The sequence below is a fragment of the Monocercomonoides exilis genome, assembly GCF_001643675.1.
Source record: "Monocercomonoides exilis strain PA203 chromosome Unknown scaffold52-633478, whole genome shotgun sequence".
In the NCBI taxonomy this organism is placed as follows: domain Eukaryota; phylum Preaxostyla; order Oxymonadida; family Polymastigidae; genus Monocercomonoides; species Monocercomonoides exilis.
The window spans coordinates 262-23,380 of NW_027150597.1; the positions used below are offsets into that span (position 1 = coordinate 262).

The 23,119-nt window shown below is 36.1% G+C and overlaps 6 protein-coding genes across 6 annotated transcripts; 2 read left to right on the forward strand and 4 right to left on the reverse strand.

Annotated features, from left to right (window-relative positions):
* Nucleotides 1–2,447: 2,447 nt before the first annotated feature.
* Nucleotides 2,448–3,262, reverse strand: MONOS_18182 (uncharacterized protein; the record flags this gene model as incomplete). The annotated part of the gene is made up of 3 exons (XM_067871176.1): nucleotides 2,448–2,757; nucleotides 2,901–2,958; nucleotides 3,142–3,262. 3 exons carry the CDS (start codon nucleotides 3,260–3,262, stop codon nucleotides 2,448–2,450), a joined length of 489 nt encoding a protein of 162 aa, XP_067720565.1.
* A 479-nt stretch (nucleotides 3,263–3,741) lies between these two features.
* Nucleotides 3,742–4,644, forward strand: MONOS_18183 (uncharacterized protein; the record flags this gene model as incomplete). Its single annotated transcript, XM_067871177.1, has 3 exons — nucleotides 3,742–3,908; nucleotides 3,963–4,043; nucleotides 4,497–4,644. The coding sequence occupies 3 exons, from the start codon at nucleotides 3,742–3,744 to the stop codon at nucleotides 4,642–4,644; spliced, it is 396 nt and encodes a 131-aa protein (XP_067720566.1).
* Nucleotides 4,645–5,635: 991 nt separating this feature from the next.
* MONOS_18184 (uncharacterized protein) lies at nucleotides 5,636–6,546 on the reverse strand (the record flags this gene model as incomplete). The annotated part of the gene is made up of 3 exons (XM_067871178.1): nucleotides 5,636–5,830; nucleotides 5,973–6,268; nucleotides 6,450–6,546. The coding sequence occupies 3 exons, from the start codon at nucleotides 6,544–6,546 to the stop codon at nucleotides 5,636–5,638; spliced, it is 588 nt and encodes a 195-aa protein (XP_067720567.1).
* Nucleotides 6,547–8,937: 2,391 nt separating this feature from the next.
* Nucleotides 8,938–12,646, reverse strand: MONOS_16471 (uncharacterized protein; the record flags this gene model as incomplete). The annotated part of the gene is made up of 4 exons (XM_067869379.1): nucleotides 8,938–11,200; nucleotides 11,777–12,098; nucleotides 12,149–12,379; nucleotides 12,481–12,646. 4 exons carry the CDS (start codon nucleotides 12,644–12,646, stop codon nucleotides 8,938–8,940), a joined length of 2,982 nt encoding a protein of 993 aa, XP_067720568.1.
* A 4,098-nt stretch (nucleotides 12,647–16,744) lies between these two features.
* MONOS_18185 (uncharacterized protein) lies at nucleotides 16,745–17,198 on the forward strand (the record flags this gene model as incomplete). The annotated part of the gene is made up of 2 exons (XM_067871179.1): nucleotides 16,745–16,816; nucleotides 16,992–17,198. The coding sequence occupies 2 exons, from the start codon at nucleotides 16,745–16,747 to the stop codon at nucleotides 17,196–17,198; spliced, it is 279 nt and encodes a 92-aa protein (XP_067720569.1).
* A 3,317-nt stretch (nucleotides 17,199–20,515) lies between these two features.
* Nucleotides 20,516–20,788, reverse strand: MONOS_18186 (uncharacterized protein; the record flags this gene model as incomplete). Its single annotated transcript, XM_067871180.1, has 2 exons — nucleotides 20,516–20,645; nucleotides 20,697–20,788. The coding sequence occupies 2 exons, from the start codon at nucleotides 20,786–20,788 to the stop codon at nucleotides 20,516–20,518; spliced, it is 222 nt and encodes a 73-aa protein (XP_067720570.1).
* Nucleotides 20,789–23,119: the final 2,331 nt, after the last annotated feature.

The following is a 23,119-nucleotide window of genomic DNA, read 5'->3' on the forward strand; positions in this document are numbered from 1 at the left end:
AACATTTATGTCACTGTGTTTTAACATTGGCTTTTTCATTGGTTGTCTGGCTTCAATGTTAGTAAGTTATTTAATTGATAAGAGATAATAAGAAAATTGTATTTTCCACTTCAATTTTTGCTTTGAAATTTTGAGAAACATGTGTTTCAAAAAGAAATTATTGCCCATAAACACTAATATCATATATTTTTCCAAAGATTAAAATGTGACATTGATGAACCAAGATTGTTTTTTTAAAAACTTTTTTGAAAATTTTGCCATTTATGATTTTTTCGTCTTTGCAATGAAAACTTTCTATCAATACGCAAAAAAAAAAAAAAAAAAAAACAAGTGCGAATCATAATAAAGTGCATTAAACATTTGGCTGCTCTTATTTTTCATCACTCCATTGTTTATTTAGATCCAATTCATAACAATATGGAAGCAAAATGTTAATGGGTCATAATTTTTGATATCATATGGGTGATTATTTTAGAAAGCATATTATTTGTTTCAAAATATTCGATTCGAAAATAACCCTTGAATATCAACAAAAGAACACCAATAAATGAAAAACTCATTGAAGAAATCGTCATTTTTATTTGAGCAAAAACATTTATTTGGGTGATTTTTTTGATATCATAAAAAAGATCAAAAATCGAAAAAATAAAATATATTGTGGTATTTTTTGATCAAGAAGTTAAAAATGATTTTTTGCAAGTATTTAACTTTAATTTCTGTAATATATATTTGTTTTATTTATAAGACCAAAAACATACCTATTTAACATTTTTTACGAAAAACGATTTTTGATCAAGTTTAATAAAAATTAACAAAAATAAATAAGTTAAACCAACAAAACTCATCAAAAAGACAAAAAAATATTCTTAACCTGTTAAACAAAGCTAATAAAAGGAAAAATATTTAAAGAACTTAAAAAATGCAACAAATTTGTGAATTTTTATTTTTCTGTGGAAAAGAAATGTGCTTTTCATCAATCTAGCTGAAATCTCTTCAAAAATTTCTATATCTGCTGATCTGCTCAACAGATTCTGCAAACGAAGATTGTATTATTCAGGAAACTACAGTTAATAAAAATAATTGACTCTGTCCTTCACTTCTTTTTTATTCTTTATTTAAAAATACAGGTTTTATTTTTTTCTCGATTCACTACATGGTTTCCTATCATTTCAACTCGACATTTTAAAATTCTCCTTCGTTAACTTTCTTTTCCTAAGTTCCTGCTCTTGTTGCTTTGTGAAGAAATCAACATTGAATTCGCCTGAGCCATCATTCGTTTTTTGTTTATGCCATTTCTTTCCCTTTTTCATCATCATCTTCCTCTTTCTCTTGATCATCCTTTTCTTTCGTTTTTGCTTCCTCCTCATTTCACTCTCTCTCCATCATCGCTCTCATCTCTCCCTATGGCAACGATATCTTTCACTAAACAAGCTACTCGCTTTGATGATCAAAATTGATGGCCTTCCGCTCTTCTTCCAAACCTTCTATCTTCTCTTTCTCTTCCTTCGGCTCTCAGCATCAGCAGCAATTAAACACTGGCATGCTTAGTTCTTCCCTCCCTTGAGTTTGACACGTTCTGAATACTTTTCCCTTTCCCTTCTGATCCCACTGCTCTCTCCCATGCTCGCTCTCAGAGTCGTTTAGCAGCGCTTCATCGAAGCTTCCTGGATCGTTCATAATATGTATTTAATTGGCTAGTCTGTGGCGTTATCAATCAGCAAAAATTCAGATTGTGGAATAAGTTGCAGCTTGGGAAAAGAAGAAGAGGAAGGGAATGAAGGAGAAGGAGCAAATGGTTGAGGAATTGATTATTCCCTCTTTCAAATACGATTCTGAAAAAGAAAGTTATACTGAAGATTGAGGAGAGCGTTTGGTAGCACAGAAATAACTGCTCTGCTGTGCTCGCTGGAATATGTTGTGACGTGGCTGTTTTGCGCTGCATTCTACTGAGGTGGAGAAGCTGTGTGCGTTCTTCAGGCAGTGGGTGGAGCATGTAATGGTGGGACCGGTATGGCAATTGAATTGGTACTGAGGCAATCGATGGAATATGCAGCAAAGGTGAGCACAGGAAAGAACGCAGTCGATACAAAGTGGGCGAATGACCTTGTGTGCGAGGAGAAGACGGACATGAACACCAATCTTCTTCTTTTTTTTTCATCTCTTTCGTTACACTCTCCTTTTCTTCATCCTCATCATCATCATCCTCCTCCGTATTTTCTCCTGTTCTTCTTTTTCCCAACAGGTGCATACAGATTAAGCAAAGCACAAGCAGTCATTATTTTCGCTATGTCAGTCGTTGTTGGTGAAGCCGGTAATCCTGCAAGATTCGACCCAACACCTCAGCTCAGCAAACAACGCAGCAGCTCTTCCATCGTAACTGTTGGTTCATTGTTCGCTTCATTATCCTTCTCGTCTTCTCTTCTTCTTCTTCATCCAGCCCTCTTCCTTCAGCAAGCGCCTCTATGATTTCCGACGCTGTTGTTCCGCACAATTGCCTGTGGCGAGAACATCAGCTCGACAAGCTCGTTAAACAGCGCCTTGTCGAGTGAATTGGCAAACAGCTTGAACGACTTGGTGGTCAGCGAGAGAAGAATAGAAGAGGCCTTGTCGATGTATTCAGTGCATGGTGAGTACAGCAAGCGGAGGATGAGCTGGAGAATGCCTTTGCGCAGGAACACAGAGTGGAACACAGCACCGTTGGTGATGAACTTGTTGGTTACACGAAGAGAAGAAGAGACAAGGGGGTACCAGTGGAAACTGGATGTGAATATATTTGTGTATTTGTGAATAATGAAACGAACGAGCGAAAAAGTGGGTGTAAAAAGGAAGAAAGAAAAAGAATTCGAAAAGAAAGAAAGAAAATTTTGTGAAATGAAATTTCAATTAAGTTTCTGGCAAACCTCATGAAACTGATCAATTGCTTTGCAACAGCGTCATTCAGCCAATAACCTTTATTCACTTAGCAAGACAATTGAAAAATCATAGATATTATTCCACAATCATAACTATTCATCATTTGAGAGTGAACAAAAAATTGTGATTAAGATAAATATATGAAAAGCAAAGTCCAGATTAACAAATATAAATGAATCAATTAATCAAATATATTTTATTTTATAGAAAAATTCAAAATTTCCATACAATTCTGGTTCGCTATGTGGGTCATTGCGTTTAGTCCCCTCAGCCTGTGGATGTCGTCGAAGCCGCAGACCATTAACTGTTCAATAGAAAACGCACAGCGCAGCGAAGGTGGAACATCCATCGACAGAAAAGCGCTGCAAACGACACTGGCACATAGATTAATCACATTCTATTGCTTCACTTTGAACGAACGCCCTAAGCTGTGCTTGATGGATGGCAGGTTGGCTGGGAAAAGAGAAAGGAAGAAGAAGAAGAAGAAGAAGAAGGTAGTGGTGATGATGGTGATGAAATGGGAAGAAGAAGAAGTGAATGAAGATGATTTGTTAGTAGATGCAAACGTTGAGAAAGTGATCGCGTTTCGATAAGTTGCTGCTGAATACTTCTTGGATTTTTGATTTCTAGCTGAAAAGCTGAGAAAAGCGTGGTTTCAATCGACACGGGCTTATTCTTCCTCTGATCCCATTCTATTTTTCTTTTGAGCCCCTTTCTTTATGAGTCTTTATAATATCTCTGCCATCTTCTTTCCTTCTCCTCTTTCTCCTCCTTCTCCCCACCCACCAAAATCCCTAGCCAGCCACATACGCTCCATAGTTCAGAAAGATGCTCTGTGGCTCAAACACATCCCTCGTCGCTGACACGCTGCTGCTTGCAAACACACCTGCATTACCCAATCTGCTCTTCCCGAGAATCGCACGAGGGATCGGCACAGTCACAAGCGGAGGCAGCGAGAAGGATGAAATAGAAGAAGAAAGAGAGGAAGAAGACATGTTTGATAAAGAGGCAGCGCTTGTGCAAGATTTGTAGAGGGAATTCTGTGTGAGAGAAGAGGGGTCTGTGGAAGGAGATGAAGGCTTGAAGAGATACAGCGGAGTTCCAACAAGACAGAAGAGGCAGACAATTGTGTGTGGCAAGCGGAAAAAAGGAGCAGCAAATTTCTCAGAGGCTGTGACGTTTTGAGTGAACAGTGGGAAGATGAGAGTGTGCTGCCGAACGAGTAAAATGTCTGCTGATGTTCATCCATCATCGCTTCCTTCTTCTCTTCCCCAATCCCTCCTCTTCCTTTCTGTTGCGATCTGCGCAAGTCTTGTTTCGAAAGCGTCAATTTGCGATGTGCAAAACTCGTCTTTCTTATTTGTCTTCATCTTTGCTTCGGTTCTTCACGTGATTCCCTTTCCTCTGCTCTTCGCTCAACTTGCTTTTGAATATCTCTTTTTTGTCTCTTCCATTTGAACATGCAGTGCTTTCTCTTCGCTTCTTGGAGGTGTCATAAAGCGAGCTGATGAACGCAATGTGCCTTGAAGCTCCTTCCACCGCCATTTCATTCGATGCCCATTTGCTTCATTCACCCTGTTCAGCACAGCCGGAGCGCGGAAGCCGTACGAAGTGCTGAAGCAGAGCGGAATGCGCCTCTGGGGAAGAGGAAAACAGTTCAAATGCACATTCAGCGAAGCTGCAGAATGCATTGATAGCGATGATGTTGTTGAAGATAGCCTAACCAAATGAGATAATTTTTTGTATGGATTATTCAGTTATTGATTGAAAATCTTGCTCACATTCGAATGTTGCGGATCTGATCCAATGTTAAGAGAGAGGACACGTCAAAGAAGAAGAAGAATGTGATGAAGAAGTGGGAAAAGAAGAAGAAGAGGAAGAGGACAAAGAGGAAGAGAATAAAGCATTCTCAAGAGACAGTTCAGGAAATGCATCAGAAAGAAAGGATGGTTGTGCTTCTCTTTTCAAATCGCGTTGCGTTCTTGCATGCCTCTCTCTGCCTGCACAGCTGTCTGAATGCATTCCATTCCTCTTGCAAAAACTGCCTTTGCTGGTGTCTGCACAACTGTCTGTCTCTTTGAAAATATATTTTGGCTGTCCTGCTCCTTTCTGATCTTTCTCCTAATCGCAGCAACGGTTGGCCAGATGACAACAGGATGCAAATGTTTTTAATTGCTCCATTAACTTTTTCTTCCACTGCTCAATGACGTGAAAACTGCTGTATCATCAGAAGAATGAGAAGAATAACAAGTCAACGAAGAAGAAGATGAAATATCCGATTAATTGTGATGTGCACAATAAAAATGTGTTGTATCAGAGGAAATGGAAGATAACATTAATAATTCCTCTTCGCTTTCACCTCTCTCTCCTTCCTCTTCTCTCCCCCTTCTTCATCTTATCTCCATCTTGATTTCCATCACTTCCCTTCTCTCTGTACGCACGCCTACTCCAAAACCCCTCTTCCATCAGCGCTTCTGTCTCTTCGCTCTGTACAACCCACTCCTCACACAGCTACCTGCTTTCCACATGATACTTCGGTGAGGCTCTCTGCTTCCCACTCTCGTTCAAAAATTTCATTCAAACAGACAATACAATACGATTACATTTGTACTCCGCTCCTCCTCTTCTGCAATTGCTCCATTTCCAGTGCTCTTCCGTTCTTTGATGTTACAACATCTCTTCTTCTCGTTCTTCTTTGGAATCTTCATTTCAATCAGTCATTCTATTGCCTCATTTTCATCTCTCTTCCATCTTCTTTATCATCATCTCCACAATATGCTCTTTTCAGTAGTGGAAGCGCAATCGACAGAATTCCCCTGAACTTCATCAGCATCTCATAGAGCGAGTTGACACACGTCACCGCCACGAAATACGCTGCCAGCGCTAACAAAACACATGGCAGCACAACATTCGGTAACTACATCACATTCACAAAAAAATAGAGCAGACAATATTATGTACTTCACAGCCTCCAGATGCTCTGCTGCCACATGCGCTCAAAAGATCGTGGTGCAATGTAATTGACCAGATGCTGCAGGGTGCAGCGCCTCTCCACACACGCGCCCCATCAGCACCACTGCAACAAACGAAGATATCATTATTCCTGCTGGCGCATTCAGTTGCATCGACAGCGGCTGGAACACATGCTTCACAACCAGACACGAGTACACACTCCGCGGCTCAGTCCCGCATGCCTGCAGCCCAACATCAGTCGGTATATCTTCCTGTGGTAGTGCCTTTAGCTGTGCTGTGTCGTCTGTCCCAATGACTATCCCTGTAGAAAACACAAACGAAGAAGTCGAAGAAGAGGCAGAAGTGTGCGCAAATGTTTCTATTCGTCGGGCTTCGATAATGACTAAAAAAAAGAAGATGCATAATTTCACAATAAAATCAAAAGAAAATACTAAAAAAATTATTGAAAATATATTAATTCATGCCTTTGAATTCTTCAGATCCGACGTTTTGAATTGAAACAAATTAATCATCATCGATTCAATTTTCTTTCTTCGCTTCCTCTTTCTATTCGGTTGAGTCACAATCATTAAATCCCAAGACAACCTCCCTGATCAACTTCCTTCCTTCATTCTCCCCCCCCCCCCCCCCCCTCCTCTCCCTCTCTTCTCTCTCTCTCATTCACACTTCTCACTCTTCCCAATGAGCTGCAACAAATATCTGCTTGTGAATACATTCACAAAATGAAAAGAAAGCAGCTGCTTCGAGGCAAGCTGTCACAATACAAAGTGGAAGAACATGCAATCAATGAGGGGAAAATGTGAGAAGGAAGAGAGAAGGAAGGATGAATGAGGAGCGATGACAGAAGAGAAACATGCTGAACGTGCTCTGATTCCATGCAGCAGCCCCAAATGTAAAGAATGGAGGCATCTCATTCGCCAGGCAGTGCAGCTCGAAACTGCAATTGAAGAGATGGGCAAACAACAGAGAAGATGCAGATATCCGGAAAGAAGAAGAGGAGGAGGAATTGCAGCAGAAGATGTGCTTGATAGCCATATGTGTGCTACACAAACAGAAACACCAAATTGTCAATGCAAAGTTTGCTGTTTGCAACAATTACAAGTTCTTTCAGCAGTAAAATCCAGTTGCAGTTGGGCAGAATGTTGTTCGACTGCCAACAAATATTTGATAATTGGATGTCTCGTCGTTGGCTGTTCTACACTCTTTTGAAGCAAAAGCGGAATCAGAAATAGAATTTCGCAGCCTTCCACGTCTGCCTGGCACAGTCCGAGAAACAGGAAAACCTTATTAATATAATTGACATCTTGAAATTCTCCTTTTTTCCAATGAATTGTTGCCTTTTTTGTAATAAATATCCTTCCCTTGATATTGCAAGCCACTTTTTTTTTTGCCAAAAAACTGCTCCCACTGCCTTATATTCCAAATTCTATAAAACTTTGTGCAGATTTTGTCCTTCACAGAATTCTATCCTTATATCGACATTCAATAAAACATCATTTGAATTTGTTTTAATCTCATGCACCAAATAAAAATCAGGAATCTTACATAACTTCATTTGTTCCCCAATGGCTATATAATAATATGTTCTATTCTCATCGCAATGCTCTCCAACGTGAAGATTTGCTATTTGACAGACAAGAAAAGTTCCTTTTCTTTGAAAAGGAAGCAAACAGAGCAGTTTTCCAATATAATGAAAAAATTGTAATATTACAATAAAAACTAAATTATAAAAAGTATTAGCAAACTGGTAAAAAGTTGGAAAAGTTAGTGGTTTTAAAAAAATGAAAGAAACAAAACTCCAGCTTTAATCAGAACCATATCTTTTTGAATTTTTGAATATTTATTAAAAAAAAAACAAGTATCAGAAAAATTTTGATTTTTTGTTTAATAGTTATGTATGTGATAAGAGTTAGAAAAATGTTTTTTCTGAATTTTAAAAACTTGTATTCATGGAAAAAACTTCTGTTTTCCGCTTCAAACAATGAAGATGACAGAAGGATCAGAATCTCGATGCCACTTTTTTTTGTTCAAAATGGTTTATTTCATCGATTTAACTTCATATATTACTAAAAAACTGCTTTTTGAAATCTGCAATTTTCGCCCTTTAGCGCGTAATTTTTTGATCTTTTTGCCCTCGAAAAAATTAAAATATAGGGTCGGATCCTTTTTTTCATTCAAAAATGTTGATGTGTATGAGTCATATTTTTTCATTTTTCATGCATTTCTGAATGATTAGATGAGTGATCGTTACAAAAATGTGTTTATTTTATGTTATTGAGTTTTTCTGAAAATCGTAGAAAAATGAGTGAAATGAAAAAAAATACGTCAAAAAATAACAATCATCCACCAATCAAAATGACATAAAAAAACAAAAAGTACTTCATGATATTAATCATTTAAAAAATTGAAAACAGTTAGAAATTTTCTAATCAAATTCAATAACTTTCAAAAAAACACAATTCTGTCACATAATCATAAAACAATCACCAAATATCAACTAAATATCAACAATTTTGAACAATGAAAAATATAAGAAGAAATAGCACTATTTCAACAAATTCATGGTATCAAAGACAATTCCAAACAAAAAAGAATACTTATATAAAAAGTTCAAAAACTAACTTGTCTATTTTCCCTCTGTTTTCCATCCACTCACCCCTTTCTGATATTTCTCTCTCTTTGACTCAAAAAGATCAAATCCAACAAAGAAAAAAGACAGACACAATGATAAAACAACATTTCACACTCTCAACAACTCTCCCTTCCAAAAATCTCACTCAAAGATCAATGAATTCCTTCACAACTCTATCTATTAATGAATCTCGATATATACATGTATAAGCGGGACAATAACCAAGAAATAAATAGGGACATATCAGGGACAATAACCAAAAGAAAACAATCGGATTCTAACTGTTGTGCACCTGGGAGGCTGTTCGTCGTATCCAGGTCCGGATATTGCAGCCCGAAGGCTGCAATATCTAATACGAACAGTCACGTCCAGCACCCTTCCGATAAAGTGCCAGCTAAGCATGCACAACAACTAGTTTCTTAATAGGGGACACCAAAAGAACAATTTTGAGATTCATTAAAAGAAGAAGAGTCAAGAAGAAGCTCAAATCTCCTTGAAAGAAGATCTTGAGAAGATTGAGAAAGAAGAGAAGAGTTAGATGATGTGATATCAGAGTGAAATGACTTTCTTGATCTTTGAACTTTTTCTTTCATCGTTGAAGATTCGAGGGCAACCAGAGAGCGTTGAGGAAGATATCCAACAGCTGAAGCAGAGACAAATGAGCCTTTGCGCTCAAAATACAAGTAGTCCTTCATGTGAGGGACTGACAGAGATGGCCATGAAATTTGCTGAGATGGTACATATTCTTCAAAGTACCTCTCATGCTCAAAGTTATTGACAGATGTTGAAGATGGTGAAGAGTTCGATGATGATGTTGAGAAAATGTTTGATTGTGAAGTTGAAGAAGCTGATGTCGAAGTGTTCATATTGTTTTCGAAGAAGTTGATCAAATCATGAAGTGTGGTGATGTGTTCAGTCGAAAGATTGTTGTCGATTGCATTCACTAACGCACCAAATTCACTATCACAGATATTTTTTCCATGATGCTCAGCGAAGAAGTTGAGTTGAGTGTTTTTCTTTTTAAGAAGTTTTGATTGTTTTGAAAGGATGAAGTGAAGAAGGAAGCGATTACGGTTGTGTGGACCTGAATCGCAGAAGAACTTAAAAGTGTGAGTGTCTGCGAAGAAGTGTCTTTTGATCACAGATTCCAGACACTCAATAACAAATCTGTGATCATTTGAGAGACAGTCGGAGAAGAAGTCGAATGTTCGTTTTATTTGTTGATTATTAATTTTTTGAAGAGAGATGATTGTGAATTGAGAAACTTGTTGATAATTGAAGAATTCCTGTTGAAGTTGATTTTTTCTGATAGGGAGTTTCCACTTCTCTTTGAAGTCGAAGACGAAGACTGCTTCTCCCTCTTTCAGATTATCAACAGTTGATTGATAATGTTTTCGTTGCATTTCTGCAACAAGACGATGTTGTCGAAGAAGTTTGAGTGTATGAAATTCGGCAGAAGAAAGTCCATTTTTATTTTGTGAAGACTTCAGTTTGTTTTCGAGATAGTTGAGTTTCTCGCACATTCCACAAAGATCTGTACGTCTTTTCGCTTTGGAAAAGTTGGTAGTGAGTTTGTAGAAATGTGACAGAGAAACTTTGATGTTTGTTTCTTCTGTGAACTCACTCCATAATTTTGTCTTGGGCTTGAAGATTAATCTTTTCTCATTGGGAGAAAAGATGCCCATTTTCTTTCTTTTTTCTTTCAAAGCTTCCAATCCATAAGAAGATGGAATTGATGATGGTAGTTGTGGAATGGAAGTTGTTGGATGAAGTGGAGTGATGAATGAGGATGAGGATGATGATGATGATGATGATGATGAAATGTTATTTAAAGTGTTTAAATTTGATGTTTCTGAAGAAGAAGAAGAACCACCAAATTGAATAGTAGATAGTGTTGGTTTTGTTTTTTCTTTTGTGTAAAATGAAAGGGAAGGAGTGAAACCTTGTGAGTGAAGATTATTCCATGAAGAACTCCATTTGTCACTATCGAATTCAGAAACACTTTCATCATTGCAAATACTCCAAAAACTATTGATTCCACTTTTTCTTTTCACAATTGCGATGTAATGTCCGTTTTGTTGATCCAGACGTTTGAATAGTATTTGTCCAGAAAAATGATATATGATGGTTTCTTGATTATCTTTTTGAAGATGTTGAATATCTTTAGAAGAAAACCCTTTGCAAAACGTGCGTTGATTGACTCTGTCTGTTTCCATTAGTAATGTTCTCGAAGGTGCTGAACTAGCAGAATCAGTACATTCATGACAGAGGGCTAGCACCTCTGGAAATGCAGCCATTTCCTCCCATCTCGCAGCACAGCATTTTTCCTTGCATGCATCACAATAGACACTATTCTTTCCTTCCAAAACTTCAGTTGCAAAGAGAGAAGATAATCCATGTTGCGTTGATGAAGAATTGATAACAATATTGCTACAAAATTCATTGAAATGTGATGTGATTTGTTGGCATTTTTGGCATTTGAAATGAGTGATTAAAACAGGATTGAAGGTGTCCTTATTTATCAACTCATCTTTTTGAAGAAGTTGGTGAAGATTGTCAAATGCCTCAGCCGCGTTTTGCTGCTGTCTGCTTCCATAGTTGCAGAAATTTTCCCATTTGTCAATAAGAGATGGGACCCATGAACGCACTGCCGTTCCATCTTTAGCCAATTGATGACAAACACTTACAACACGCGAAGATGTGTTCTTCAAAAATGTTTGTTTTTTGAATAAAGATGGTTTTTGAATAGTTATTGAAGAGAAACATTGAAGAAGAGAAGCCAAATAGCATGTGTTGCCTAAGTTAGGCAATCCTTTTGCTATTTGTGATGATTTATTTGAAGAATTTAATGAATTTGAGAAAGATTGAGAATGAGAATGATTTTTTATTGAATTTTCTTTTGCATTCTTTTTTGAAATATTTTTTGAAGAATTATTTTGAATAGATATTTCATTATTTGAAGATTGAATGCTTTGTTGTTGAAGTATTGAAGTGTCATTCTCTTTTGAAAATGAAGAAAAGAGATTTTGAAATGCTTGAGGTGGAATTAATGTGGGTGAAGTGGCATAATCTACTAATTGCTCACTTACAAACACATTATCATTTTGAAATGATGAAGTATTTATTTTTTCTTTCAATTTTTTTGTAATTGAAATTTGTGAAGAAGAAGTTTTTGATTTGAATATTTTGTGAATTGGTATTGGAGATGGAGAAGAATGACGCTTGTGATATGAATTTTTATTTTGGTTTTTTGTTGACCCCCTTTCTCTCCTTATTGGAGTGTTGATTGGAGCATCAACAGCTTGAGAAGAAGAAGAATTTGAAGAAGGAGAATTTTTTTCTGAAATGGTTTTTGAATTTTTATTGAGTTGAGATGATGTTGAAGAAGAAGAAGATTGTTTTTTATTTGTAGAAGAATTTTCTGTAATAATTTCTTCATCCCAAGCTGCTTCGTCAATAAATCTGGCGTAATCTGGCTCAGCTCGCTGCTTTTTCTTTGCTGACTGAAGCGAAGTTGAGGCTTCAGTTGAATGAGCCAACATCCAGTTATTGCCCTTTTCCCATTCCTGTTCATTTAAGCCTATAATAAACAGAGAAAATTATTCAAAAAAAATTAAAATAAATACAAACCACTTTTGCAAGACGGAAGGTGAGGTTTTTGTGGCGGAATGATAAAACCTTGATTCTTCTTCAGCGTTTGCTTCGCGTAAATAAATTTTCCCTCTGTGACATCATATCCATAGTCCTGTAAATCGGATAATGATGTGTTGCGGGAAAGCGCTTGTAGCATTGTTGTCTGAGTGTGCAACGGAGCGTTGTTGTACACCACAGACAGGTCTTCCAGCAACTTTATGTGATATTCTGTTTCAAAAAAATAAATAATTAACAAATCAAAAAGAAAAAAAATAACAGAGAGTAATAATATTATTTATAACACACAATACAAAAAATAAAAACCAAACCATTCAAAGACTTCAGTAAATCATCAATTACTGAAGATGATTGCCTGTAGGTGTAAAACAAATAGGCAAGCAACGAATCCACGTCATTTCCGCCGATTCTCTTTATTTCTTGCCATAGAACATTGCAACGAGAATTTAATGTCGATTCGCGTTTTGAAATGGACATTTTTCTCTAATAAATATTTTCTTATGGAAAATCACAATTATTCTAAAATAATTTTTTTTATTTAAAAAATATGTATTGTTATTTTTCATTATTTGACTATTTCCAAAATTGTTAAAAATTTTTTTAACGTGATTTGAATTATAGAAAAAATTTTAAAAATTTCTTATCAGAAAAAATTGGAAAAATTAAAGAATTCTTAAATTGAAGGTTTATTGAAAAATTCATCACATAAATGAACTTGTCTTATGAAAAATATCATTCTCATATATAAAGTTCTTAAAAATATATATAATATTGTTCTTCAATGAAAAAGAATCAGATCCATAATTCAAAATTCGAAGGAGTCAAAAAGATCAAAAAAAAAGTGCTAAAGGGGGAAAGTGCAAGGAGCAGAAAACAGTTTTTTCCAATAAATAAAGTACATATGTCGTTATTTATCATTTCCGGCATAAATCAGACACATGATAATATTGTCATTTTGTGATCGTCATTGTTTTTAATTTTCAAACAGAAAAAATTGAATTTATTTTTTTCTCGATGAATGAAAGGATTTTGGATTTTTTTCCAAAGCCAGAGAGTTTATAATTTTTTTTTATTATAAATGTGAATTAAATATTTCAAATTGAAATTTTTAGTGAAAATCTGATGAAACCCAATAAAAGGAAATTCATAATGTCAAGTGGGAGGTTGTCTGGTTCTCGATTTTCCCGTGCGCACACAAGCATGAGAAAGCAAAGCATAATGAACGATGTGGATATGCTATCGAACTTTTTCAGAAATATGTCAGTTGATCATGCAAATAAAGTCCCCTTCGAATTTTTTATCAAATCGATCCCCGGAAACTCGCTAATGAATAATCTGATGAAAAATTATGGATGTTTGCTTTTTGTTTTTCCTTTATTTTCTTTGTTTTTTGTAATTAATAATTTTTTATTTTAATATTTATTATGTTTTTATTTTTTTATTATTTGTTTATAAAAAAGCACCATTACATAAGTTTGTCCAAAAATTGAAGCTCCCGTTCAATGAATCGAACCCGTATATCCAAGAAAAAATGCTGCTGTGTCTGACTGAGTGGTTTTCTCAGCAAGAACTGATACAAGATTTCAATTACAAGATCAACTGTTTGGGTGAATGTTTGAAGGATAAAAAGGAAGAGAATTCAATTCAATCAATTTTTCGGAAGCAATCTTCTTCATCAAGTTACAGTGTAATATCTTCAGACGAAGATGAAGCGGTTGATCAAATGTCTGAAGAAGAAGAAAGCGACGATGAAGAAACGGAGAGCGATGAATGTTTAAAAATGAGCAAAGATAAAAAATGTTCAGATATTAAAAGAGGAGGAATGAAAATGGAAATAGAGGTTTGGTTTTTTATTTTTTTCAAAATTGCCTGATTCAATTTGACAGGCAAATCAATAATTATTTGTTTATTTTTTGTTTGTTGCTTTGAAGCAACAGTCTTCAATGGAAGCATTAGGAAATCCTTATTCTGTTCTTTCGACAGTTCCACAAATGAGTAGCTTTTTTCAATTTCCTCCTTCGTTTCTATTTCCAGCTCATCCTTTACCAAAAGAATCACGTTCATATGTTCAGGTGTTGGTGAATTGTGGGAGGGAGTTGATAAATTTTGGATCATCATGTGCTTTAGCTTCTATTTGTCAATGTCTGGCATCGTTTGGAGTGCAATGTGATATCAAAAAAGACGTGGAGGAGTGTATATTTTCCGAAGACTTTTCAGTGCAATCAGAGGGAGAACTGTGACAAGCAAAGTGTGGGGAACTCCAGCATTTATGAATTTTGTGCAAAAACATGGTGGGAGCAAATCTGATCCATTAGGGATCACAACAGCATATGAAGCAATTCTGAACGATGCATTTTTGAGGGGTGCAATATCAAGAAAGACTTCACAGTGAAGCAATCTTCATTCAAACTGTGTGCGAAGTGTTCTCATGTTCGTGTTCATAACCAAAATCCTTCGTTTTATTTCACCATCATGCATCCATCGATTGTGAAGGGGTTGAATTTGTCATTGTCTGTAACCGATCAGTTATCAACTGAGGAACCGTGTATTGATGCTTATTGTGGGTGCAAGACTTCATTTTTGTATTGGACACAAATTGACAGGTTCCCAAAAATCCTTGCAATTTATCATAGCTCAAAGGAAAACTCCCCTGTTATGCAACCGCCCAAAACTATCACATTTCATGGAAGTGGATCCACTCCGAAATCGATGGTGGTGACGTCACATGCAACAAATCAACTGAAACATGAGTTTTCTTTCTTTCCGAGGATTGATTACAATTTCATTGGATATGTCCTTCATTCGATGAAACCTATGCCTATTGGTCATTTTATAGCAGTTGTTGTTGATGGAAGAGATGAATCGACTGGGGAGCTTAGTCTACTGGAGTGCAATGATGGAGTTATATCTCAGGTGAATTCCCATTTCAATGAAGCATATTGGAAAGCAATGGCAAATGAAGGATGGAATGGTGCAATTTGTTTTTATAGAATAAACCAAATGATTGAATGATTTTGTTCTTTGTCTATTTTTGCTTTAATTTTTACTTTTTTTTTCCTTGCGATTTTTACTTTCGAATTTTTCTTTTTTCAATTTTCTCACTTCCTCTCTTGATGTTTTCAGTTTGATTTTTAACAGTTTTCTCAAGAAATCATTTATAATGAATGAAATATTTTTTATTTGAATAATGAATTTCTTCTGAAATGACAAATCCTTCAAAATTACAAAAACATATCATAATTTAAAATAAAAATAAAAAATGAAAAATATGAAAACATCAATAACATTAACATTGCTGTTAAAAAACAAATAAAATTTATTTTCAGAAAATTTATATGATACCTGTCCTTATACGATTTTTAAATCACAAATTTTAAAAATTCGACTATACTCAACATTGTCAATTTTGAATGAAAAAAGGATCCGACCCTATATTTTAATTTTTCGAGGGCAAAAAGATCAAAAAATTACGCGCTAAAGGGCGAAAAATGCAGATTTCAAAAAGCAGTTTTTAGTAATATATGAAGTTAAATCGATGAAATAAACCATTTTGAACAAAAAAAGTGGCATCGAGATTCTGATCCTTCTGTCATCTTCATTGTTTGAAGCGGAAAACAGAAGTTTTTTCCATGAATACAAGTTTTTAAAATTCAGAAAAACATTTTTCTAACTCTTATCACATACATAACTATTAAACAAAAAATCAAAATTTTTCTGATACTTGTTTTTTTTAATAAATATTCAAAAATTCAAAAAGATATGGTTCTGATTAAAGCTGGAGTTTTGTTTCTTTCATTTTTTAAAACCACTAACTTTTCCAACTTTTTACCAGTTTGCTAATACTTTCTTTTTTTAATGTTTGTAGTAATGCTATTATTTCTCAAATATATTTTTATTTACCACTTTTTTTAAAAAATATGTCATAATATATTCAAAATCTTTATATTTTATGTTTATTTGTCAGTAATATCTGATTCTTAAACTGTTGGCCTGTATTTATCTTGCGTTGCGGCTTTTATGAGAAATGGTTTTTATAAAAAAATGGAGAATTTTATCAGATTCTGCTTTCAACCGAACATGTTTTCTGGCGCTGATTGAGTTCACTCTGCTGCTCGTGCGCCAACAAGAAGAATGAAATATCATGCATTCATTCATCTTCTTGGCGAGTTGCAATAATTATTGAAGCAGTGGCATTTTTTATTTATGAAATGCTTTTACAGCGCATTGTTGCTAATTCAATGAGACGGGGAATTCAATTGTTTGTCGACTGGAGACAGCAGCGGAAGAGCAAGAAATGTAAAAGAATGCTCATGTTTTATGCAGGACAAGGGAGATTTGTTTTGCAGAAACAGAACTGCAGAGAAAGGAACCGAACGAGAACAAAAGATGGAGGTAAGATAAAGGAATGAGAAGCAAGAGAGGTAGAATGGAAAATTAGAAAGGTTATTTTGTTCAATCTATTTAATTCAATCTTCTTTTTTTTTTTAAATTTTGAACTTAATAATTATAATTTCAAGATCCTTGCATGATTTTTTATTATTTTTTCTCTGATTCAGATACAGATAACATTAAAACATGGCTTATTTTGACGAAGCAGACGCGTCTGTTGAATATGCTAGTCTCAGAATTGCGAGCAGAAAACAGATGGTGCGGCGTTGGTGTGCGTCCATTTGGTTGGTGATGGGCTGAAACATGGCGTGCCGAGAGTTGACAGTCGAAGAACAAAATGCAGGAGTTGATTTGGCCGTTTGAGTGGAAGATGCAGGAGCATCGGTAGAACCTGGCGCGAATGCGGGAGTTTGATAAGCCACGAAAGACATAGCGGACAGCTGGAGCAGAAGAAGTGGTGTCGCCGACGCTGCCACTGCTGAAGCCGCGGGGGGAGTTCTATAAGGAATCGGAGCTTTCGTGCGTGACTGCGGTGCATAAGAAGAAAATTGTCTGGGAAGATAACAAAGTGTTAGTGAAGCTGCTTGAATGCAAGAAGTGTGAGCCTTGTGAAGTTGTGTTAAAGATACGGGAGACATGACGGGAGCTGAACTGAAAGATGGGAGATAAGAATGTGAAGAGGATGGAGGTGGAGATGAGCAAGAAGATGCTTGCGAGTTAGCAGATGGAAGAGAGAAAGTGGAAGAGAGAGAAGAAAAAGAAGGAGATGAAGACAATGAGAACTGCAAAAAGATGGAGGATGAGAGAGAAGAACGAAATTTTGTTCAGCGGAGATAACATAGAAGGGAAATTGACGTCGCCAATTGAGAGAGAAAGAGAAAGAGGAAATAGAGTTGAGCACGAGGGTTCTTTATAGACAGAGAAAGATGGCATTTCCAAAAGCAAAGTCGATAGAATGATGCATTTGGAGTTATTTGATCAAGGCAGAACATCTCTTGTTATTCCTTCCTGCGAAGAATGGCTGCTGTCAGGAAAATTAGTGGAACACAAAGACTACTTGGGTTTTATTTCGCAATGAAGATAAGCAGAGGTGGGCAATACGAACTCAATGAGAAGGTGCTAAAGAGGAGATGGACTATTTTCTGTGGAGGACGAAGAGAACGAAGAGAGAAGGAAAAGCGAGCTGAGAGTGCTATATGGCAGCTCGTCAGAAGCATCGAAGTCTGCTTCGAAGAAAAGCAGACGTGCTTGTGATACGTCTTCAGTGATTTTATCATCATCATCATCATCTTCTTCTTCTTCTTCTTCAAAGCCTCACTCACACTCTCATTCCTTAAATTCGTCCCATTCAAAATCCAGCTCGTCAACAACAACCTTATCTCCTTCCTCAACAGCTGTTCCAACTGCATCATTATCATCACCTTCTTCTTCAACTTCTTCTATTTCATCTTCTTCATCAGCCTCTCAAAATACATCTGTTATCAAACAATTTTGTCATCCTCTCCAGCCACTTGCACAGACACACAAGAAGCACAGCTATCGCACACTCAAACCGATCTCAATTGCGCATCCACGCTCAACACTCTCGCAAAATGCAGCTGAAATTAAAAGGCAGAAGAGGAAGACAGCAGCAAGTCAGAAGCGGAACTCGTCTCTATCACCTTTTTCTTTGATGTTATCTTCTTCCATTGCTTCTTCCTTTTCCTCTGCATCTTCATTGATTTCTTCTCCATCTTCAAATCTGCTCTCTTATTCTATTTCTTCCAAAAAGAAAACTGAGAATGGAAATGAAAAAGAAAAGAAAAGAAAAGCGAAAATGAAGCCAAAATTGCAACAACTCACAGCTCTCCTGAAACGACACATGAGGAAAACGAAGATGATGCAGAAAATCAGCCAAATGGTATTATCACTTCTCATCTAAATGCCTCTTCGAAACCAGATAGAAAAGTATTTCCATCTTCTTCAATATAAATTCGACTGACTATTTCGACGTCGTCTCCATATTCAGACTTAGTTATATATTCTTCTTCTTCTTCGTTTTCTTCATCATCCTCTTCTTCTTCTGTTCTTCAAGAAATACAGTGCTCGCTCCATTTCACACTTCCTTCTCTTCTCCACCACTGGGTCTGCTGTGCTGAGACTTGCGGGCAGAGAAGCACGATGGAAGACAGTGTGTTGCTGCTGCCTGTTGATGGATGGGACATAGAGAAGCTTGTGTGCGACGGAGAAGAGGGGATTTTGGCTCGCATACTGAAATATCCGCAGGAGCTGAGGTTTGCTGAGAAAGGAATGAAGGCACTGGAAGACAGAGAGGATGAGATCTGGGCAAGGAGGATGAGAGAAAAGGAGAAAAGGAAGAAGGAAAGAAAGAGAAAAGATGGAGAAGGAAAAGAGAGGAAGGATAGAGAAAGAAAAGAAGAAGAGGATGATAAATCCATAAATAAGCTCAATACAAACATAGAAGCAAATGATGTTGAAATTAACTCACAATCGTTGCCTTCATCTTCTCTTTCGTCGTCATCATCTTCTTCTTCATATTCTTCAACAGAAAGTATTAAAGAACAGAATGTGAATGCACACACAACAAATGCAGCTGATGATGCTTTTCTTCAACCTCCTCTGAATATTCCTCCTCCTCCTCCTCTTTCCGCTCAAGCTCAATTCAATGCCTCTGCTCTCTTCTCAACTACTTCTTCCATACTCCCCTATGCACCTCCTCCAACCTTTCCTTCCTTTCCTTCCTTTCCTTTTTTTCCCCCTCCTCCTCCTCCTTCTTCTTCTTCTTCTTATCCTTCCTCTTCCTCTTCTTCGTATTCCCTTTTTCCACTTTCTCTTCCCCATCATCTTATTATATCTTCGCAACTCGATTCATCTTCATCTTCTCCTTTTCCTTCTTCCCCTTCTTCAATTCCCCCATATCCCCTTCTTATCTTTCTTTCTCTCAGAGCAAGGAATGACAGATTTCGAGGAGTGTCATTTCATCTGTTTCTTCCTTAACACGAAAGCCTGAAAGCATCGATACGAAAGGCAGAGGAGAGAGATGATTCTTTATGCAGCGCAGAGTGAATTAACAGTTGAGGAGCCACCAAGATGCGCCTGGAAAGATGCCGCCACCTCCTCATTTGAACGAGGCGATATTGAGTGCTCTGACATATCAAGCAGATGAGATTGCAGTTGGTTGTATGGAAAAATATACAAATGGAATGCCTTTTGCCGGTGAGCTGGAAGTTGTCGGCATGCACACTCCAACAGAGCTTGTTGAGCGAGATGGTGGTGAAGATGGAACACATCACACTGAAGGAACTTTATGAATGATTTAACACAGTGAGATTAGAATAACAACGCTGAAACCTCCGATGAAGAGATCCGTGGTGATGAGATGCTCAACAAAGTTGCTGATGCCATCGCCAAGCAGGAGCAGAGGCTGTCGGCACTGAGGGTGGAAAGGTTGTCGTGAGAGAGGAAGAGGGAGGAAGTGGTGAGAGCATGATGAGCAGGGCAGGTGAGGGGGAAGGGAATGGACAGATATGTTGGAGAGGAAAAGGGTGCCTCGGCAAGAACAAATGAGCGAAAAGATGAGGTGGAGAGACTTGTTGGCTGCGGAAAAGAGGGTGGAGAACACAGCGATGGATCCGTCGAGGAGAGAGAAGAGGGAAGAGTGGGCAGATCCAGAGGAAGTTTTCAATTGAGCGGCAGATGTGCAACACAGTTGTGAAGATTGAATCGCAGGAGGCAAGCAGGTAGCTGACCTGGCGGGCAGAGGAGCCGGTGTCTTGGTCGACGAATATCTGGTGGACGCGGAAGAATGTGATGAAGGGGAGGAGGTCGACATCGAGGTTGGGGTCGGTGGGAGGAGTGGGAGGCGATGGAGGGGGTGAAGGAAAGTATGCGAAGTGGAGGTTGAGAATGGAGAGGGGGAGGTCGGCACCGGCTGTGTCCAGCACGAATTCGCTGAGCTCATCGATGGCAAACACCACGCTCTCGAGGGAAAACTGTCAAATAGCGTCTGCCTCCCCCAAGAACACCCAGCTGCTCAATCCATGGGTCTGTGCCTGGTCTCGCTAGCCTCCTCATGCATCGCTGCGATCTTTATGCATCCCCCGTCTTAGCTCCCCCTTCTCCCCTCCACCAATCATACACTCGCTGCACTCCACCACGCTGCTGCTCCCAGTGCACTTGATCTGTGAAAACGCTGTGCTCGCAATTTTGCACAGTGTTTCGAACTCTCATGGCACCAGCCTCCAAGAGCTGATTGTTATCAGCCTGAAAACCATCATCTCCACTTTCAAAAGTTACTCTAACATCCTCATTCAAGGTCGAAACTGAATTAAGCAAGACTGCAGAAGAATTCAAGCAAACTTATTCACATATCTGTCCAGCTTTCAAAGTGATTTTCGAAGAGGAAGAAATAGCGCAAAGAAGAATATTCAAAAAATAGTTGAATGGAATGTTCATCAAACAACTTAGGCAATGCTTAAAAGAAAAACAGATGATGAAAAAGATGTATTCATAATAGTTGTAAGCTTTTTTAGTGAAAAAAGTGAAATTTTTCTTATTTCTTTTTAATTTTTTTTGATTCTAACTTTGCAATTTTTAAAAATAACTTTGATCAATCTATTTAAATAACTTCTTTGAAGTATTATTTATTTCCAAGCAAATATCAACGACAAATTGTTGTATATTTGATAAATATCTTGAGTTTCTATTCTCTTTTTCAATGTTTATTATTGAATATCGATTGTTTTTAACGAAAGTTTTAAGATCTTCAATATTTATATATAAATTTCTTTCCAATAACATCATAAAACTTATTATAATATAAAAAATTATTGATTTCATATAGTTATTATTGTTATCATGTTATATTAATGATTAAAAAAATGTTTTGTTGCGTTTATTGAATTATCGATGTTTTCCAATAAAATTTTTATATTTTTTTCAAAATTTGAAATAAAAACAATTGTAAACAATTTTAAACGAACAAATAAATTATATTAACAATATATGAATGCAGATTTTTGCATTATTTTACGAAAATTTTTTCTTATCAACCCCACCCTTAATGAAAATTTTTTCTGATCAAACGTCGGAATTTTTTATGATATCATAAAAAATCACCCATTTTTTCAAACTATTGTTATGAATAAAGCATTTAAATACAAAAAAATTTACCAAAAACAAATGATTATTGTACAAACAACACACCGAAAAAAGTTATGATTTCAAAAATAATCATTTATAGTTAGTGTTAATAATGGTGAACACTTTCAAAAACTGTGGACAGTGGCAATATCTCAACAACTGTTGATAATTGTTTTTTGACAATTAACACAATTATTCCTTCATTGAATGTGAATTAATACGAATTGTTTTTTTCATTCACACATAACAATAAAATTTAATAAAAATTATTTTTTCTTCTCGGAGAAACTCGGAGAAATAAGATTCTCCGAGTTTCTCCGAATATTTAAATGTCTCTCACTTTATTCTTGGGAGCAAGTTGTTTCATTTTTGAATGACTTATTAATTCACATTCAATGAGGGAATAATTGTGTTAATTGTCAAAAAACAATTATCAACATAAGTTGAGATAATGCAACTGTCCACAGTTATTGAAAGTGTCCACCATTATTAACACTAACTATATATTTCTTTCATAAAAATTTTCTGTTTGAGATTTAGAAAAGAATTATTGTTAATGAACTCTGAAAAGAGAAAAGGGCAATGAAAAATGTAATTGTTTTTCTTTCATTCAAACATTAACCGTTCTAAAAATTGGGACACATTCAAAATATGAAAAGATATTTTTAATAGAATGATTAATAACTTCTGTGTTACTTACATTTGGCAGAAAGTGATGATTTCAAAAATGTCCGACCACATGGGTGATTCTTTTTGAAAAGTCACAAATGTTTAATTTTCAAATAAATCAAAAATTTCATAGTATGCTCAAATTTCTGTTAACTAATATCAAACTTCACTAAAATGGAATCTATTCATTGATAATGCTATTTCAAACATTCTTGAGGAGATTTGTGAGCTGAAACAAAAATTTGAGCAAAATATGAAATTTTTGATATATTTGAAAATTAAACATTTGTGACTTTTCAAAAAGAATCACCCACATGGATGATTGTTCAAGAAGTTATTTCTTTTTTAATGTGACTTTATTAATTTTTCAAAGTGAGAACTTTCACATTCAAAATATTAATTTTGCAAACGAATTTACAATTTTTTCAAAAGTAATAATAATTTTTGCGTTCGATTTAAGAATTGGGATAAAATATTTGTCTTTAGACATTTTCATTGATAAATTATGCACCTGAGATGAACTTTTTGTGATCAAAAAAAATTGAAATTAATGGATTTATTTTTTGAAATACAAGTGAGGTCACAAAGCATTTTGTTATTTCATCAATGATGTTTGCATACGAATATGAAAATCAAATTTATTTTGTAATCTGATAAAGTTTGAAAATGTTTTAAGTGAAACATTTTTTTCAAGCAATGTGCATAAAAAGCTTGAAAGTCCATATTTTCTCCCAATTGTTGAAAATCAAA